The following is a 20,618-nucleotide window of genomic DNA, read 5'->3' as shown; positions in this document are numbered from 1 at the left end:
GAATGAAAATGATTTTATTAGGTTAATAATTATTTTAAAAATTAAAATTCACTGTTTTATATTTCTTTATAAATCAAATCTTTACCCTGCTATTATTTTGAGGAATAAGAAGAGTAAGATAACATTTGGTTGAGGTACTTAATTGAATGATGCGTATCTTTAATTGTGATACATTGATTGGGTTGAGTTGAACAAATTATAAAAAATTGTATGATTTTTGTTTAATTGGATTCATAAATACTATTCACCGATGTTCTTATTCTTTTATTTTAAATTATATGAATTTAATTATTTATAAATTTTAACTATTCATAAATTTAATCATTTATGAATTTATAGTATCCATGGACCTAATTAATTGTGAATAAATGTAGTTCGTGTTTACTATTATTTAAATTTAATATTTTGAGTATAAATTTATATCTACTAATGAATAGCATAAATAATCATGAATTAAACTTAAATTGCATGAATTTAACTATTCATGAAGTTAATCATTCATGAATTTATGGTTCCATGAATTCAATTAATTGTGGATGAATGTATTTTCAGTGATTAGTGTAATGAACCCAATTCATTTTTTATGTTGTAAAATTATAAGTTCTTGATTTGTATCATTAGAAATTAAATTTTAATTTTTAATTTATGCATAAATGGAGTTCCAATTAAATGAATTTGTTGGTTTGTTCACTTAGATATTATTTTATAAATATCTGTCATTTGTTCATATCGAATAAAATTTTAGCCCAAGCGAGGTTGGATAAATTTTTATAGTGTTAATTTAAAAATATATTTAAAAAATTAAAATATAATTATGAAAATATTTTATTTTTTAAAAAATAATAATTTGAATTGAACAAACTTAGATGGACAAATTGAGTCAAGTTTTAAGTAGGTTTTAAAATTGTTAATTAAATCTAATCTTATTCATGAACACTTTTATCTTCAATTAAATGTAGCTTTTTATCATAGTAAGAAATACTGTGTTTTCTTTTTTCCCATTAAAAGAGTACTATCCCAGCAACAACTCAATTTGCCCATCAATAATTCCATTATAAATGAACAGCCCATGTGCTGATGTGCCCCATAATTTGAAAAAAAAAAAAAAGCAATATAAGAAAACTACATCAATCTAAACAATCCACTCTCAGAAAGCCATACAAAAAGGAATCCTTTTGTTGATGTTCCATTGCCTTGTGCTTTCCACATCAATCCCGCTCCAGCTCCCCCTTCTTCGCCACCTTTCCGTCTCTCATGCCTTTTTAATTCTCCAAACGAAGTTGTTTGCTTGGTTTTAAGCCATGGCCTTTGCGTGTGCTCAGTCATAGATTTTGACATTTAATTTTAAAGAAATTTAATTAATATTTTATTTTATTTTATTTTTTATTCAACTTATTATATTTTATATACACAAAAGTAATATACTAATACATGCAAACAATTTTAATTTTGGAGAGGCTAATTTAAGTTTATTTAATATATATATACACACACTAAAAGTAGCTAAAAGTTTGAAAAGAGCCTTGAGAGTTGTGAAAAACTTTGAGGGAGCCAAGGCTCCTCATGCTTGAATGACGGTCCGCCTGTGCGTGCTGCTATTATGATGGGCTGCGTAGCCCCTTCTGCTCAAAAACTCTAGCCTTTTTGTGGATATTTTTTCAAGTCATCGATCTCATAATAAGGTAAAATATGCGTATCTATTAACGATCAGTACATTTAAAATTAACATTAACAACCTAATTATTGATAATATTTGAACTTAAAATCATTATATTAAGATAAACAAGTAAATTTATTGATTAATAACACACTTTTAAATATCAAATTATTGTATAAAAATTTTTAAAATTTAATTTAATTAATTTATATAATTATTTTTGAAAAATAATATTCGATAAATTTAAAAAAAATTTATTATATATTTTTATTTTTAAATTACAATTTCTTTCTATACGAAAAAAAAAAATATTGTCCAATAGTTGCCAACGATAAAAACAGCAAACCACAACCATATAGAATTGATGCATATCTTTCTTTCTTTTTTTTTTCTTTCTCAACTAGGCTTATGCTTTATGGGCAGAGACCCCACAAAGGTGTCGTTTATCTAGACGTGCATTGAGCGCACTTCACTTTGTGTTCATTCACATATATCCTTTCCACCCTTTTTCCTTTGGCTTTTCCCTTTTAAGTTTTTCTTCACTTCATTGATTGCTCCATCACTGTCCTTTTAATGGTTTTGTTTTCTGTCCTACTATTGTTTCCCTTCGCATGTATATTTTTCATGCGCCGCTTTTGTACCACACACATGATCACTTGTCGGATCCGCTTCTAGATTCTCTCCATTTCCTTTTGAATTAGAGATCAATTTTACTTATTTATGATCACTTGTCTTATATCTGTCCATATAACATTATCACACTTTACTCAAACGAAATAGAAGAATATAATTTTACATTGGAAAATTATAGACTAATTTTTTTTCCTACAAAATCAGAGAGTATTATTGCTCGAATCTAAGATTTCTTTATCCAAATCTCATCCCACATGTTATTTGAGTTAAATATTGTTGAGTAATAAGATTATCAAAATCACAAATAACTTTTTATTTTTTAAAACTTGTTTCAAAAGGTTTAAAAAATACTAATTATAAAAAATACTCGAATATTTGATTTAATAATTATATCTATTTATTTTTATTTAAAAAGTTGAATTATGAATATAAAAAATAAAAATAAAAATATCTATAATAGAATTTACCTTTTAAAATAACACATTCTAAGTAATTTTCTTGGAAAATGCAGTATTAATGCATCATAACAATCCGTATCACCCTTTCTAAGTTTCTATGTATAATAATAACACTAATAGGATAAAAAAAACTAAAAGTCTAAATAAGTGGATAATGAGGTCTAAATATGGGCGGCAAGAAACTACAACTAAAACAATTATAATTCTTTGATTTGGAAGAGTATGATGTGATTATTAGAAGCATGGGGTTGCTAGCTAAAAAGCAAGATGTTGATAACAACCACCACAAAAAAGCCTCTTTTGTCAATTATTATTATTATTATTGGTTAAAGGTTGATATTTTTATGCAAAAGGAGGTCCTTTTATTCTCAAAACAATTTTATTACTTAAGAATCTTCTATGATTAGGGTTTAAGAGTCTATTCAAGGATAGAGAAATTATCTCATTGATAAAGTTTTAGACTTTATTGACAATATTAGCATAATGATTTATATTTTTTGAGTATATTAAAAAATAAAACATATGACACTTATAATTTTATTTATAAAATTAAAAAAAATAACATTATCGATATATAAAAAATGAAGTGACAACCTCTTTACGCATGTCCTTCCTTGATTTCAAATTATGTCAAGATTACACACTAACTAATTACAATATAAGCACGTTCAATTTTTTTTTTCTCTTTCTCCATTTTATCACAACATTTAATAATGGTTATTAGGTCGTGTGATGCAATTATATGCTATTTTATTGGTTAACATTTGTAGTAATCCTCTAAGCAAATCTTACAAAATGAATTAAGTAATGAAGATTTTGTTTTTCTATCAAATCATGAACTCTTCATTTAGAGATGAATTTCAAACCATTTGTTTAAGAAGGGACTGCCAAAGTTAAAACTTAGTACTAATTGTTATGTTGAAACGTTGGTTTTAATGATCTTATATTCTGAATTTAATCTCTTTGCGAATGATCTTAAAGGTGGAACTATTATTATTATTATTATTATTATTATTATTAGTATTATTATTATTATTATTTTCTGTGCACTCTTGCAGATGAGAAACACATCAGCCATATGTAGATAGTGATTATTTGTTGGTAGTGGCTAATTATTAATAAGATTAATCATAGTTCTCATCGTATGTTTTTTATGCTCGAAAAAGTCGGATTTGTATCCTCTTATTCATTATAATAAATTAAGCAACAAATATCATTCAATTCACTGTCTATCAAGTTCAATGCAGCCCATTGAAAGCAAGATTTTAAGTTTAAATCTATTCATATTGAAAATTAAAAAAAAAAAGAATTTTGGATTAAATTAAATTGATCTATATAATTAATTTTAAAATATAACATTTAATAATTTTAAAATTTAAATTTTATCACTTAAAATTTATTATTCGATCTCCGTGATCTCCTTTCATGCTTTCAATGAATGAAAAAAAATGCTGTCTTTTCATCTTATTCCAAATTCAAATTTTATTATTTTTTTCTCATAAAATAAAAAAAAAAGAAAAGAAAAAAGGGTTTCGTAGTCACCCCTATAATCAAAGCTTAGCTTAGCGTAACATAAGGTAACATTTTCTTTAAAGGTTGAATTTATGATATCTCGATAATTTAAATGCTAATATGTAGAATGGTGCCTATGTGGAATTGACCTACTACGCACTTACTGCAATATAATATTTTTCAAGTCTTAATGATGACATTTGACTTATCTAGCTTATTCTGCAAAGTAAAAGGCAACCATGTTTTACTAAATCATGACCAATTATTATAATAATTTATTTAATTCATAAAGTTAGTGTTACGTTGATATTTGTTTTGCTAAAAAAATCTAAAGAAGAAAGGGATGGATCATAAAAAAAAAAAAAGGTCTATAAATATTTGAAAAAAAAAAGAAGGAAAAAGGTGGGGAATTTAATTTGGACAATGTGGAAAAGTTGGTTTGCCACAGCTTATTAAGGTCTGCAAAAGAGGATCAAAGCAAGCATTATCCATATTATTGCTGCCCCAACTCCAACCTAGCAAATCCTAAAAGGCAAAGTAAGTTTAAGACTGAATCCCATATTCAGATGAATTGATTCACAAAATCAATTTTAAAAAATAACATTCATTATATTTTTTATGCTTGTAGTTTCAATACCTATAGTATCTTTCTCCATTCCTATAGTGCGATTTCTATAAAAAAAAAAAAAAAAAAAGTGTAAGTTTAAGGTTGCAAAAGAGAACAAGTCAACCTCGTTTGATGCATTGAAACATAGCTTAAACCCATTTAAAGCTTGAGCTTTAGTGAGTTTGAGCCAAAGTTTGATTCTAATATCCGTTGAAAATTTACTTTTTGAAGCGTTTAATTTGCTCAAAAGTTTTGAAAATCCATTTCATAATGAAAGTTTTAGTTTAAGTCAATAGCAATATACTCTATTAGTGATTAAGATTCGAATTTTAACAACCTTAAATATATATATATATATATGTATTATTATTATTTATTGATCTCAAGGCTAGACTTCAGCCCATTTAGCAAACAAGTTGGAGCAAAGCTTTGAGTGAGTTTTGAAGTACACTGCGTTGGTGTCAAAATAACAATCGAATTCTCTCAAACTTTGGCAAGGGTCTTCTCGAGGGCCCTCTTGCAAAACTAATGCTTCACTAATTTTTTTTTTCTTTTTTATGATCATTTGAACATACAAGGAGCAAGACCTTGTTGAAACGAAGATGTTAATTTGTTAAGTACTGTTTGAATGAGTGGGGTATTCCGGTATGAAGGTTCTTATTGCACTGGATCCTTGAAACGATGTCGGATCTTCGCCCGGCCATTTGCATTTTTGTAAGCTTGTTACCACTAGGTGGCTTTTGAAGTCAATCATTTTGAGTCAAGGGCTGGCTCATTTTAATCTTCACTTTGCTTGTTATGTTCAGAACTTTAGTACATTGGATCTTTTCTTTTATTGGAAAAAATTTTTTTATACATAAAATAAGTGTAACCCATGAAAGAAAAAAAAAAGAGATTTTGAATCAAATCCTTTTTTTTTTTGTCCTCTTAAGAATTACTTAGTCGCCAGAAGGTTTTACCTTTGGAATTTTGCCCTTATTGGGACAATCACTTATCTATCTTCCATTTTTGCTTGATAATCCTAGGATAGATCAAAAGTGGCCACCACCCCATCACTTTCACCCACCCAATAGAAGTACATATCTAAAATAAAAAAAATTTTATTTCTTAATCCGAGTTTAATTTATTTAATTTATACAATTATTTTTAAATAATATCATTTAATAAATTTAGAATTTAAATCTCAATACCGTTCCTCTTATATTCGTATTACAACCTCTTTTATAAAAAAAATTATTTCCTACCATTAATTTATTGGAAATTTGGGGTGAATAACGAGTTTTTCAAAAGTAGAGAGCATATAAATTAAGGCTTAAAAAGGCCCTGGGACTCTGGGGTCCAAATGTTTGAAGTCTATACAGCTGAATAATCCAATCCTAGTCTTACATTGCAAAGGGGCTCATCAAAGAAAAGGCCCTTTTTGCAAAACATGACCTGATCTGATTCATTGTCTTTCAAGGCAGCTCTCCTTGTGTGTTGGGCTTGTTGATTAAGTTATTATCTGAGTTTCAGCTAAAAGTTTAGGTCTCGTTACTGAAAATTTAAGAAGGATACATATAATTAGTTCCTCCGTAGCCCATAGCATCCAATCAAATTGAAATTGATGCAGAAAATACTGGCATTGTCCCGTGAAATGATGCATTAAATATTGATTTGTCACTTTTTAATTGGACTATTATCTGTTAGATCAGATTAATGACGTTAATTCTAAATTATTTATTCAAAACTTGAATCACTCAAGCCTAATACTTTCACTTTATAGATATAAATAACCTCTTTCACATCAAATAAATTCATTCAATTTCTTTCTCTCCTCTTAAAATTTTTTTCATTCTCTCTTTCTAAACATTGATTTGAATATTGAAACGTAAAAACTAAAAAAACCTTCAACTTGTATTTTTAATCGACCATCTATGCCCCAATACCCTCATTTGCCTTTTTTCACATATCCAATCTTCGATGCTCAAGAACAAGGGTCACTCCACAACAAGGTATTGATTTAATTAATAAATCCATTTTATCTCGAGCTAAATAATTTTGGATTCAAATTTTATTCATGATTCATTATGAATGTAAATCTCGATTGCATAATTTTTTATATATTTTGTTATGACATGAAAACCGAATGACTATCAATTTCGAGTTTTGTATATTATAAAAAGAAAAGGCCACACCAGCCTCTCATGCAAACCATAGGAACCCTCGAGACAAGATCCAATGTTTGTGACCCCTCGAGCAGAGAAACATAAAAATCATACAATTGTCTGATGCAGATTAAATAACAATTAATCCTCCTCATCAACATATTCTTCGACAGAACTGCCAATCCAGTCTGAATAATTGATTTCACTTACTACAAACGACCCTTTGGCAAATTATTAATCTTAGTTCAACTAATCCTATGGTCTGGTTTCATAATTCCATATAAATAATAAAAGTCCATAAGGGAAATGATATTATATGAGAAAAGTAACAAAATTTTAGGTCAGATAAAATAAATTTCCTGCTAAAAGCACATGCAAATGATCCACTTGATGTGGACAATATGTCCCACAATTTCCATCTGCTAAAAGCTGCCCTTTAGTACCCAAAAAGAAGCTGTGATTTCCATTTTTAAAAGAAGGGTTTGAGTAGGTTTACTTGTTTAAGGCTGTCAATTTTGGTTTCTTTTGAGACAATTACAGGAATGCTGCAGAGTTCTTAAGTGCAAGACAACAACGCCCTTCCAAATGCTGCAATTTGTTCAATCTAAGTTTGGTGTGGGTGGTTATGGTGGGTGTCAATTTCGGGGATTTTGATATAATAAATATATGTATTATCATTGCACGCATCTTATTAATATGTTTAGGTTAAGTAGTTTTGTAGGGTATAGGGATATTTTGCTCTTTGTCAAACAACCATGGACTTTCTCTTTTATTGTCTTAGTTGAATTCTGGCACGCTAGTAAACTTTTACCATAATGATTGATTCAAAATAACTTAACTTGTGTGATTAACTTTTAAGAAACTTAGAAATTTTTTTTTAAGAAATATGTTAATAGATTTTTGTTAAATAAGGATTACTCTGAACTATATAAAAATTTTTTAATAAGTGTAGTTAAAATATATTTTTAAATTATTATATAATATTAAGTAATTTATCATTTCAATGTTTAAAAACACAAAAATTTAACTATTAATTATCATATTTAATCTAAAGATATTATTATAAATAATTTTTAATTGATTTTAACAATTATTTTTTTATAAAAAAATATAATATGATAACAAAAAAAGTTATAGATATTAAAATTTGTTAAATATCATTTTTATTAATCAAATGAATTAAATTTTAAATTAAAAATCTTTAAATACTCATTAACAAAATCAATTAGCCAGTTAAACCCTAATTTTATTAATTTTAATGTTGTGAGAAATCCGACCAAAAGAAAAAAAAAATGAAGACAAAGAAAATCTTACTTTAATAAATATACCTTAATCTCTTGGATATCTTTGGGTTTTTGTTGGGTATCTTTTGGCATTCGTTCCAGGTTAAATCTCTCTGTCTCCTCTCCTTATAAAAACATATTTTTGCTTTAATGTAAACATATATATTTTATTTTACAGTTGTCGTTTGTCCACCTGTGGGCCTACATGGTCAAACCTTAGTTTCCGACTTTTCTACCCTTTCAAAAAATCGGCACTATTCGAGTTTGGATCCAATACATCCACCACCTTCAAAGGTAATTTACAGCCGCGGTTTCCCTGCCCAACCAAATTGTCTATCATCGTTAAACAATGTTAGCTTTGGTTTCTGGTGACAAGTGTAAGGGAAAGTTATACATACAATAGCTTTAGATATCTTTTCTGATCAAATTGCATTATATGGTTTAAGGTAAGTTAAAATTCTCTTGATTGTAATGGGATACTACACTTTGCATTACATTTTGGAGCTGAGGTTGGTTTTACAAAAATATTTATATTGTCAGATTTGGACTATTTGTCTTACACTGTACCTCATAACAATTGATCAATAACAAGTTTATTATCATTCTGATGATTTATCTCTATGAGAAAACAATAGAAATCATAAAATATTTTCTCTCAAAATTATTAAGGTTAACATTTAGGGTAAAACAATGCCAAGTTGAAATTTGGGTTTAAACTTTAAAATCAATATTAAAATCTTTGTATCCATTTTCAAATTGGTTAATGAATTAATAATAATATTTCATTTAGAAAAATATATAAATTTATAATTATAAATAATTTATTTGTTTATAAATTTAAATAGTTTCGAAATTTAAAAATGTAATTTAATTAGTTTATATAGTTATTTTTAAAAAATTAATTTCTAATAAATTTGGATTAAAAATTTTAATATTTATAAAATTTTTTTCAAATCGCTGCGTTCTTTAAAGAAAAGAAATCATCTTCTAAAAATATATAGAAGGGAGATAGTTACTAAAAAATAAATAATCTAACATTCATGATTTATTAAAAGAAGCCAATAATCATTCATGATTTTAATCCAGTCCTATTTTCACTTTAAATGCTGTAAAAGCACCCGAACGTAGCCTCTAGTACTAATCGTAAGTGTCGGTAACTGGGGTCAAATGGTATCAAGGTCAACGAGGTTTGACAATAAGATGATCCATACACCGTACGCAAATAATCGGCGAAGGTATACAAAAGTTGCCGTGTAATTATGGGGCCCAACCAACTGTCATTCTCAGTTCCAGCTCTTCGCAACTTGTGCCAGATCCTTTTCCCAACAGCCAATCCCGTGAATTTTATATCCCAATTTGGCCTTCCTTTTTTTTGCAAATTTATTTCCACGCTTTTTGGTTTTCTCCAAAAACCTTTGCTTTTTTTTTTGTCATTTGTTAATTCATTATTATTAGAACAAATTATTTTTAAATAATAGAATTTTGACCTTAACGCAAAATTATTTTAATTAACAAACGTAAAATTTATTATTTTTAAACTTAAAAATAATTATGATTAAGGTTGAAAGAAAAATATTTCTGGGATTTATTTGAACTTAAAAATAAATTTTTTTAATTTTTCAATCTTAAAGAACACTTTAGCAATCCAAAAATGGGAGAAAAAGAAAATTAAAGAATACAATTTATGCATATTTATTTGAAAAAAAATTAAAAAAATTTTACGCAATTATAAAAATGATGAATGCATATAAAAAAAATTACATTCTACATAATATGCTCGTTGATTTGAAGAAAATTTAAAGAAAGTAAACGAAAGTAAAATTGAAAATAGCAATAGAAGGGTAGTTTAGTCAAATAAAAGGGTGCCCACGCCCACCCACTGGCCCAAATATCTGCAGGTGGATGGCCCCTCGTTACAATTACAATCTCCCCTCCTTGTATCGCTTCTGAAAATCCCTGTCTCTTTTTTACAGCCAAGTGTGAAGGCCTGAACTACTGTTACCAGACTGGCCAAACAAACAAACAAAAAAAAAAAAAAGATAAAAGAAAACAAAACATGCTCTGTTTAGTGTCCACCTCTTTACTTTGTACTTCCGTCTTTGAAGTCCCACTTTCACCTCTTCCTCTTCTTTCTTACAATTCGTCGGTCTCCAAGTTTCTTACTTTCTTGCAAAAATCTCACTGTGTTATTCCCTCAAATCTTCATTTTCTTGATTTTTTAACTACCCTCTATCTAAATCTACCCTTTCCTTTATCCCTTCCCATAAAAAGATTGTAAAAGCAAGGATCTTTGTATAACTCAGCTCTAGTTTCTTCACTGACTCTTTACATTTCTTTGTCAGAATTTTTTGTTTTAGCTTCAAATTCACACTTCTTGCTTTCCACTTTTTAAAGAAAGAGCTAAACCTTGCTCAAATTTCATTAATTTTCATTTATGTTTAATCTTGTTTTCCTGCATCAAGTCTCAGATTTTCTTGTGCTAAATCTTTTTAGACATAGTTGTTTGATCAAATTCTAAAATTTTAGCTCAAAGTTTCAATTGTTTTTTGAAACAAGAAACCATGGATTTTGTAGTTCAACGTTTGTTGATTCTCCTAACATTAATTGTTCTTGTTCATGTTCAAACCCTCCATGCCTTGGATTCCACCACAACAAGACCCATGAATTGTACGGACACAACGAGATTGTGCACATCTTTTTTGGCTTTTAAGCCGCAAGACAACCAAACTCTAGCAGTGATCCAGAGCATGTTTGATGTGTTACCACAGGACATAACAGTTGAGGAAGAGAATGGTCATGGCTACATGTTCATCAAAAAGAATTGTTCTTGCTTATCAACTACCAAGAATTATGTAACAAATACAACTTTTACGGTGAGATCAAATGAAGGGTATGTTTATGACATGATTTTGGAGGCTTATGATGGGCTTGCAATGGTTCCAAATATTACCAGGCAGGCGAGGGTTGGAGCTGTGGTTTCTTTGAGGCTGTTTTGTGGGTGTTCAAGTGGCTTGTGGAACTACTTGATGAGTTATGTGATGAAAGATGGGGATAGTGTGCAATCTTTAGCAAGTAGATTTGGGGTTAGCATGGATAGTATTGAGGAAGTCAATGGGATTGTAAATCCTGATAATATCACTGTTGGTGCTCTGTACTATATTCCATTAAATTCAGGTTTGTCTTAAAATCATTCAGTTTTTTTTGGCCATTTTTGGATTCTTAATTTTTTTATTTGGCAGGTTCCTAAGTTAGTTGGAGGATTTTTGCATGTGGAGGGCCGATGTGCATATTTAGTTGGTTTTGGAAAGATGGGTATTTCTGATGTTGTTCTGCCGGAATGAAGATGCTATTGACGTAGTTTTTTAGAACTCTTATGTTTTGCAAATAGAGTATGGTTAATCAAGTTAGTAAAATAAGATTTTCCGCCCATAGTTTATGTTAGTCTATAACTGGGTGAATTTTGATCTGAAACTTGTTATCAGATCTGCTTTGGCTTGGTGTGATTGAAAGTTTAGCATTGGAGGTCAGATTGGTCGTCCAAATAATTGGAAATGTATGGGAGATGAAGCAAGTTTGGGATAGTGATAGGTAATTTGATGCTAATTGGTAATTCAATTCACTTTTAGAGTCTGGAACTTACTTGGTTTCTAACTGAGGTCATAATGTGAACTTTGAGGGAAGACACTAATGCTAAACGGATTTCAGATATGCAAACAATATCATATAATGGAGAAATAATGAGTTCATACATTTTCTATGTGTATATTTGTAATTAGCATTAACGAGTATCTTTGCTTTATGATCCAATTCCTTATATTGCAAAGGCTATTAGTTGGTTTTTCATTTTGCCTTGTGTTTAGTGTGCAACTTGCAATGCAAAATGGGAGTAATTATTATAGCCAAAAATTTGAGACTAGGTTGTTTATATATGTTGCAGTTCCTGGTGAGCGATATCATGCGGAGAAGGAGATTCCCCCTGCACCTGTTCCTGCACCATCTGCTGACACAAATTCAGGTATGGATTAGTAAATCTAAGTGAAGGAATTAAATTAAAGTAGGAACGATGAATAGGTTCCTGTGTGTTAATTCAACGTCATTGGCTAAGTCTGTTTTTTAAGTGATGTCATGTAACGGCTGACAACCATAAATTAACAACATTCTTTTGCTGTAAAATGTTTGTCAAATTGAAATTTGCCTGTTTTACATATCAATATATGGTTACATGGCTTGCTTTCCAGATATGTGGATTCAAGCTCTATTAAAGTGTTAGTGCTGCTCATTCTTTCTGCCAAAAGTGTTTACCAGTTCTTTTGTTTTTTGTTTTTTTTTTTTGGTTACAATTGTGAGCTACTTCTGTTTTATTTGATTGCCTGAATTACAACATCTGGTAAACACTCTCTAGTGAAAGGACCTGTGTGTGGATAGTAGCTGTTTGCTTGATTTTTCTTCTTTTGGCAGCTTCCATAGTCAATGAACATTGCAGCATAAAAGCCTGTGCTGTAGGCAGGCAGCAATTGCTTATCTTTAAACCATTTGATTATCTGGCATTGCTATATTTGTTTTAATGAGCTGTAAATACAATTGTGAAATGTTGAAAGTCACAGGGGTGGTTTTGTGAGATCCATAGTTTTAAATTTTGCAATTTTTTGGCTTCCTTTTAGTTTTTCTTGGAATTAATAATTTTCTGAAGGTTCTTCCTACATTTTGTGTGAGAAATATAATGTAGTATATCTTTAATTTTTGTGCAGAAATTCAAGTAAATCATAAGTCTCATGTGCCATATGGATGGATCATTGGGGGTTTTGGTGTTGGGCTTGCCCTCATTATAGCAAGCATAGTCGTTTGTATTTCCTTGAGGTCCTCAAGCTGCTTTGCTGAAGCTCGAGGAAGTCTTGTGAAAGACCCTGATGGCAAGAGTTCTCATAAGTTTCACATTCTTCGGAAGCCAAATTTCTGTTGTGGTTCAGGAAGATACGATTGTGGCAAGTCAGGGAATTGGAACCAAAATAATGGTGAACCTAGTAACCACCAGATTACTATTCCGAAAGGTTATTACATTCTTGTTTGTTAATTGCTTTCAATTCTATTTGTTGCTAGCTGAGATATTGGCAAGGAGTTATTTATCATGCCAAACAAATTAGATTAATGAATCAAAACAAATAATAGTAAAAGTTATAAACCCTAGACCTAATGTTTTTGAATAATATCAGTTAGTTCTTAAGTTTTAAAACGTGAGAATCTGCCACTTCTCAGTTGACATTAAGTTTTAAAACATAAGTATTATCCATTCCCACTTTGTATGATTTGAAACAATCATAGCAGTTGACTTTTGAAGAATTATTCTTGAAACTGAATTGTTTAGGGGAAGCCTTTAAATATAATTTTGGTTCCTTTTTAATCAAAGAAAGCTCAGTCCTATCTAACTATAGCTCTTCAGCTGGTGTGTTCAACTATGGCATCATACTGTAGACCTTAGTAAATAAAATAAACAATAAAAAAGAAACAAGGTCTGGGTTTTTTGTATGCTACTATGAGTGACTCCTATCAAAGGTGTCAATGCACTGTTGATTTTCAGAGAATGGGCTCTTAACCTATATTCCATGACATATTACTTTTTTTTATTTTTTGCTGATGAGATATTGCCAGTTACTGGAATAGAGGTTGCTTTGACTTGTGAAGTATGTAGGTTTCCCTTTATTGATCATTGAATCTGTTTCAAATAGTTGTTTGTAGTCATGGTGTCTTAAATTTCTGAATTAATTGGATTTCAGAGAGAGATTTCATTGTGTTTCAGAAAATGGCTTAACTTTAGATTTGTTGCAACTTTAGCGGGCAGGATAGGCTAGTTTTTATGATACTCAACTTGCTGCCCTATTGGCCAAAAGAAAAAGCTCGCTGCTCTGATTGATCTCAAACTTGGGAAGTCTAACTTTGTTTCTGGTATTCTCTGACAGCTCTAGGAACTGATGTACTTGATGTTGAGAAGCCTGTGGTTTTCACTTATGAAGAGATTCTTTTTTCAACTGATGGGTTCTCAGATTCTAATCTTCTTGGTCATGGAACCTATGGTTCTGTGTATTTTGCTCTCCTTCGTGATCAGGTTTGTTCAATTCTACTTCAGAATTTAGAGTACAGAACCTGAATAGTAAACAACCATTAAGTTTTTTTATTTGATTCTTTTAGGAAGTCGCTATCAAAAGAATGACTGCCACAAAGACAAAGGAATTTATGGCAGAGATGAAAGTCTTGTGTAAGGTTCATCATGCAAATCTGGTAATGCTTTCTGTCTGATAGGCAATTGTTTAAATTGCAAAATTGTGAAGCTTGCTGCTTGCCACTGTTCTAAACTGTTGACTCTCATTTGGTTTAATTTTGTCAAAGGTAGAGTTGATTGGCTATGCTGCAAGTGATAATGAGCTCTTCCTTATTTATGAACATGCTCAAAAGGGCTGCCTTAGAAGCCATTTACATGATCCACAGAACAAAGGTAAGCAGCAATTTATATTTAATTTTTTCTAGAGTTTTTACAATTTATATTTAATATTTTAAGAATGAATTATCACAGCTTTATTAGGTTGAAGGTTTTATCCCTGTAAAATTTAATAATTACTGTTTGTGTGAATTTGAAGCCATTATGTTAACGCTTTAAATAGTTGTGATGGAGCTAATGCTCTTGGTATATGGTTATAAAACTGGGCAAATAGTAGGGCTAAAATGGACTGAATATTGTAAATTATGGTGCTAGATCATACTTAACCATAATGTGTTGAAACAATGTTGATAGTAAACAGCCATGATAAATAAGAAACTAAATTAATTTAGTTTGCTTGACCAATTTTCAAAATGAGAGGAAGCTATTCTCATTGCCATAGGTTCCATGCCTTATATCAGATATTAATTAGTGGTAGCAACCTGAAGCTTGGGCATTGCAATGACCCAGCACATTCTAGCCATAAAAAGGTGTAGCCATAGGTTTTGAGTCCAATGTATTGGCTCTGTAATGCGATGGGCTTAGTCTACGAGCATAAACTGTTGCTCTTCTGGGTTGCTTGGTTACTGCTGAGTCTAAATTGAATATCATAAGCAAAATGGTAGATTCAGTGTTGAAGCACTACAAAGGTTCTGCTATTTGCTTGGCCGGGCAAGGAGGAGCTTAAATGCCCCCTGCATCCCATATAAGTGGGACCCAGTAGCTCCTATGCTTAACTTTTTTACTAGAATATGAAGTTGCACTTTTTGGTGTTGGTTTGGACATGTGAATTGAGGAAAATTAGGGGTAGTCCGAATTGAGGAAAATTAGGGGTAGTCCAAATTGAGGAAAAGATGAGAGAGGGCTGTTTGAGATGGTTTGGACATGTGAAACGTATTCTGTCTGTGCACCAGTTAGGAGAAATGAGCTTCTAAATTTAGGAGAGACCAAAACTTCTAGAGGGAGACCACGGAAGACGTGAATGCAAGTAATAAGAAATGATATGAGGGTTAAGGAAGTAAATGAAAAGGTTTTTGTTGATAGAATCAGTGGCGCAAGAAGATTCAAAACTGCAACCTAACATGATTACTTTTGGCCTTCCATACAACAGACCCCAGAGTTATGGGATATAAGACTTGGTTGGTTGTTGTTGTTGACAATTTTACACGGCTTGTTCCCATTTTCAATATGTTTTTATCCCCAATTTCTCCCTTTTTCAAAACCTTGAATGCAATTTTATGATATTCATGCTCTGGATGTGGGATCTACTGAATTATTTCTTGTGTTGAGTCATGAAATTCATACTGTAATTAAACTGCAAGTGTTTACTGGCATGAAGGTCATACACCACTTTCTTGGATAATGAGGGTTCAGATTGCACTTGATGCTGCTAGAGGCCTGGAGTACATCCATGAGCATACTAAAACTCATTATGTTCATCGGGATATCAAGTCGAGCAACATATTGCTTGATGTTTCTTTCAGGGCAAAGGTTCTAACGCATTAAATCTTGTTGGTTTTGTTTTGTGATTTAAGTATGCTTGAGCACATTTCACTAACTTTGCTTCTGTTTTCTAATTAGATTTCAGATTTTGGGTTGTCAAAACTTGTTGGGAAAACAAATGATGAAGAAGCAACGGCAACAAAAGTTGTTGGTACATTTGGTTATTTGGCACCAGAGTAAGTGATGATATTGTTAGTTGGCTACTGTTTTTCCCTGAGAGTTCTTCAAGACGCATTAACTGTTCCACAAATGTTTTCTTATAGATATTTGAGTGATGGACTTGCCTCATCAAAAAGTGATGTGTATGCATTTGGTGTTGTTCTGTTTGAGATTATATCTGGAAAGGAGGCCATCATACGAACTGAAGGCACCACAATGAAAAATACTGAAAGACGTTCATTGGCATCTATTGTGAGTTCCATTGTAGCATATTCTAAGATACATATTTTATTCCCATTCATAGACAAGCCTGTGAGAAATTTATCTTTCTGAAACTAACCTTTAATGTAGATTCAGAACATAACTTAGTTTTCCACATAGTTCTGACGCTGAAGAATGAGAATCTTCAATAGACTAACTTGAGCACTGACAAATGATTTGGTCTCCTATTTTCTGGATGAAACTGCTACCTCTGCTGAAAAATGATATTCTTATTGAATGTGGGATGGGATTAGCTTATATGGGTACTGTTTTTTCTTCCTTTCATCTTCTAATCATTAAATAAATAAGCCAGTTGAGGCAGACACTGCTGTCGTATCTACGGTCCGGCATATGAATGTATCTTTTAAAAAAAGAAATAAACAAGGAGGAACGGGGCATTCTGAAGAAGTTGTTAAATAGTTCAATTTTTTTTTTTTGTTTTATAAAAGTCTATCTGGCTTTTGGTTAAACTTTATTCCAGATATTTGTGTCATTGGAAATCTGTTATAGATCAGATTGAGATGATATTTATGCAGGATTTTCCTGAAGAGATGTAGAGATTGGTTAGTAGGATGCCCAGAAGTGTAGTAACCTGTATGTAGCAGTTGAAAAGTCTATTTGTGTTTGATGGATAGAGGTTTGAATGGTGACATCAGTCATAATCTACCTTGTTGCTAACTGGAATGGAATGAAGTGTCTGTAGCAGTGTGAAATATAAAATGATAAGTCAGAATTCTATAAACAAATCTAAAGAAGGAACATCTTTCATCTTTTTGCTTTCTTTCCCAAGGGTCCAATGTTTAGATGCTCCTTCACCTTGGCTTATATTAATAATAGTATATTCTATATTGCAATTTTGCAGATGTTAGCAGCTCTTCGGAACACACCCGATTCAATGAGCATGTCAAACATGAAAGATTATGTTGATCCAAATATGTTGGATCTATATCCCCATGATTGTGTCTTCAAGGTAAATTTTGACCTTTTTTATCATCTTTCCTTTTTCAGTGCTATATGATACGTGAAGCTTGCTGCTTTCTTGAGAAAAAGGCTCAACTGTTACATGATCAGTAAAAAGAATTGGAATACAACTTATGTTGGTTAACGCACTTGATAAAAGCATAATCAGATTAATAATGGTCTATATAACGAACTGAGCGGATTAATAATGGTCTATAAAACAAATTATCTGGATTAACATTTCTGTTAATGCTTTAAAGCATGAAGTTACATCCTAGACATTCTCAAAGCTACAAAATTAGCAGTTATCAGATTCTGAAATCACTTCCAAAAAAGGAAAAACAAAAAGATGATATTCTGGGACTGCATTCACAATGTTCTGACTCAGCTTCTAATTTCTTGCTCTGATATGTTTAGATGGCTATGCTGGCCAAGCAATGCGTTGACGAGGATCCTATTGTACGCCCTGACATGAAACAAGTTGTGATTAACTTGTCACAGATCCTTTTGTCCTCTGTGGAGTGGGAAGCAACTCTTGCTGGGAACAGCCAAGTATTTAGTGGTTTGGTCCAAGGAAGATAGTTATGGAGCAGTCAACCTATTCCTCTCTAGTATACTTTATTTTTCTATTGCCCCACTTTGTGCCCCCTTTCATATGGTTATGTGTGCAGAGTAGCAATGATGTTCCAGAAAAGCAGTAATATGGTAGTATGTATACATCATTCCTTTTCTCTCTCTTTCCTCTTGTTCTATATGTTATATTCTTTGAAAGCTTTAGGCCTTTTAACTTGTGTGAAAAATTTTGATGTAAAATGCAATGATGTAGTAAAAGATTTGGCTACTCTGCAACAAGCATTTTGAGTAGCTTGTTTAAGATACCAATATTTTTTGCATTCTATGACCTAGATTCTCATTTACTTAATTTCTTAGTTCAATTGCTTTCATGGATGCTAGGTTGCTAGTCACACGCTCAACTCTTTAAAATGGATGCTGAGACGACTGGTGGGCATCGCATGATATGAAGTTCATTATTAATGCCACATCGTCTCTATTATTCGTGTATTTATGTAGAATAGAATATAAAAATTCGTGTGTTGATATTATATTTTTTTTAAAAAATTATGTATTGTAATTTATATTTATAGGAAAATATAAAATATTATTTTTTTAATTTTATGAAACTCATATATAATTATTACTAAAATTTTAAATTATAAATTATGTTACCTTAAAATTTTTTTTAAGTAAATTTAAATTGTGTCACCTTGAAAACATCATTTTTGCGTGTCATCGTTTGTGTTTTAAATCATCAGATTTATAGTGGGTTTTGAATATTGTAGAGGTGATTGGGAGGAAATCAATGTGGGCTGTGACTTAGGATTGCATAAAATGGGTTAAAAGGATTCTGATGGGCCGTAAACTTTTCTTTAACCCGACCCATCATCCCTCATGTCTCAACATTCGGATCCCGAGTAAATAAAAGAAAGCCCGCCTTGCAGGGAGCCCCACCAGAAATTTAAAAACCAAACGGCTAGAGGAAGACACAAAGAAAGAAGAAAACTGAGAGAAAAAAGGGAAAGGATGCGGAGAACAGAATCGAAGGCGAAATCGTTAAGGAGACCGCTGAGAGACAACGGCAATAATCTAAACCACGCCTCCTTCTCCTTCAATTTGATATTTATTCTCTCCTCCGCCAGGTATGACCAAATAAAAGGTTTTTACTTTTTTTGGTAGCAATTGTGATTTTAATGTACTTGGTTTGGGTTTTAGCTTCTGTTTGGTTGTTAAGAAAATATGCAAAAATTTTGTAAAACTATCCGAATTTTTACAAGCATTTGCCTTTTCATCTTCTTACTTCTTTTCTTTTTTTATTTGTAAATTTATTTTTTGTTGAATGGATTCCTTTGACTTTGTAATCTAATTCCTAAGTCGGTTTTCCACTGAAAAAATGAGTTGTTTATACCTAAATTAATTTTCACCAATTTGGAAATGGCAGATTGATGAACTTGTTGTGCAAGCTTTTGAGCTTAAGGCAACATAACACCGAAGAAAATAAATTGTATCTTTCACGAATGTTATTTCCCAATTGCTTTCCTCTTTAAAGGTTAATCCTTGAAGTTAATTTTCTAAAGCATATATCACTCGATTCTGAACGTATTTGTTGCAGAAGTGACATGGATTGTCATGTTCTATAATTGCAGCCGTTGTTTCCCAGATTTAAGATGGCGCTTTCAAGTCCTTCTGGGGAGTGCCTAGATCAGTCTGGATAATTTTTGGAATGTGAAACTGTTCCTTTTGTGAATGTAAATGAAAAAGAATGCTTTGACGTTGGGAGTCCAGAAGAAACCACGTTGGACTCGATAATCTCTCCTTCTTCTCGTGTCATGGCTTGCTGCTGACTGTAATGTTGAGAGAGGTAGACAGCTGTTTCTGCTCACACCTCTATCTATGTCGAAGTCACTGTCTTCCAACAGGCGTGATTTGTCTAAATCAGTATTCAAAAGGATTGCTTCCAAATCTATTGTTGAGCTGCCATCTTTCTCAACAAGGGATGAAAACCATGATTTGCTTGAAGGTGCTGCAAAGCTAACTCCAATTAAGCCTGCCGATTCTGTTGTGGCTGAAACAGATAATACATTGAAGTGTGGGTTTGTTTCTTCACCAGTGTTTTCGAGAAGAGACCATTCCATGCTTAAAAATGTCGCCTCCTAAATCTTGTGTGTTGCTCGAACCGATTCATGAGTCCTCACGTAGAGGCGATTATGGAATGCGCAAGTCTACCCCGGTTTCCTGTTGGATTTAACAACAGTGGTTTTTCTGAATCCTCTGGAAGTGAAGCTTCTGAGGATCTGACTTTGAAGTATCCAGAGAACTACTAGGCATACAACGAACTTACATATCAGGAATTGGGAAGAGAGAGCTGGAGTCAAACCATCACATATCACCTTGCCAAAAGTGGTTAAAATAAATGA

The 20,618-nt window shown here is 31.5% G+C and overlaps 1 protein-coding gene and 1 pseudogene across 2 annotated transcripts; both read left to right on the top strand.

The window, feature by feature from the left end:
- The first annotated feature begins 10,364 nt into the window (after positions 1-10,364).
- Positions 10,365-18,817, top strand: LOC111278954 (lysM domain receptor-like kinase 3). 2 transcript variants are annotated; one of them, XR_002688846.2, is made up of 12 exons: positions 10,365-11,468; positions 12,232-12,309; positions 13,043-13,342; positions 14,249-14,394; positions 14,478-14,567; positions 14,676-14,781; positions 16,103-16,254; positions 16,345-16,442; positions 16,530-16,677; positions 17,549-17,656; positions 18,064-18,354; positions 18,601-18,817. XR_002688846.2 is itself a non-coding variant. In XM_022865737.2 (11 exons), the coding sequence occupies exons 1-11, from the start codon at positions 10,856-10,858 to the stop codon at positions 18,226-18,228; spliced, it is 2,004 nt and encodes a 667-aa protein (XP_022721472.2). In that variant the 5' UTR covers positions 10,365-10,855; the 3' UTR covers positions 18,229-18,539. The 2 variants fall into 2 exon arrangements, 1 of the variants encoding a protein (XP_022721472.2); XM_022865737.2 differs by lacking the exon at positions 18,601-18,817 and having other exon boundaries at positions 18,064-18,539.
- A 410-nt stretch (positions 18,818-19,227) lies between these two features.
- LOC149517619 (uncharacterized) lies at positions 19,228-20,614 on the top strand (annotated as a pseudogene).
- The last annotated feature ends 4 nt before the right edge of the window (positions 20,615-20,618 follow it).

The sequence above is a fragment of the Durio zibethinus genome, chromosome 8 (assembly GCF_047325235.1).
Source record: "Durio zibethinus cultivar Kanyao isolate XHJ-2024 chromosome 8, ASM4732523v1, whole genome shotgun sequence".
NCBI classification, from domain to species: Eukaryota; Viridiplantae; Streptophyta; class Magnoliopsida; order Malvales; family Malvaceae; genus Durio; species Durio zibethinus.
This window is presented reverse-complemented; position numbering and strand designations above follow the sequence as displayed.

Bases quoted from the DNA above. Each gene is read 5' to 3' on its own strand.
- LOC111278954 (XM_022865737.2), top strand. From the start codon at position 10,856: ATGGATTTTGTAGTTCAACGTTTGTTGATTCTCCTAACATTAATTGTT. The intron at 12,310-13,042 runs GTATGGATTAGT...ATTTTTGTGCAG, and splicing joins ATCTGCTGACACAAATTCAG to AAATTCAAGTAAATCATAAG. The intron at 17,657-18,063 runs GTAAATTTTGAC...TGATATGTTTAG, and splicing joins CCCATGATTGTGTCTTCAAG to ATGGCTATGCTGGCCAAGCA.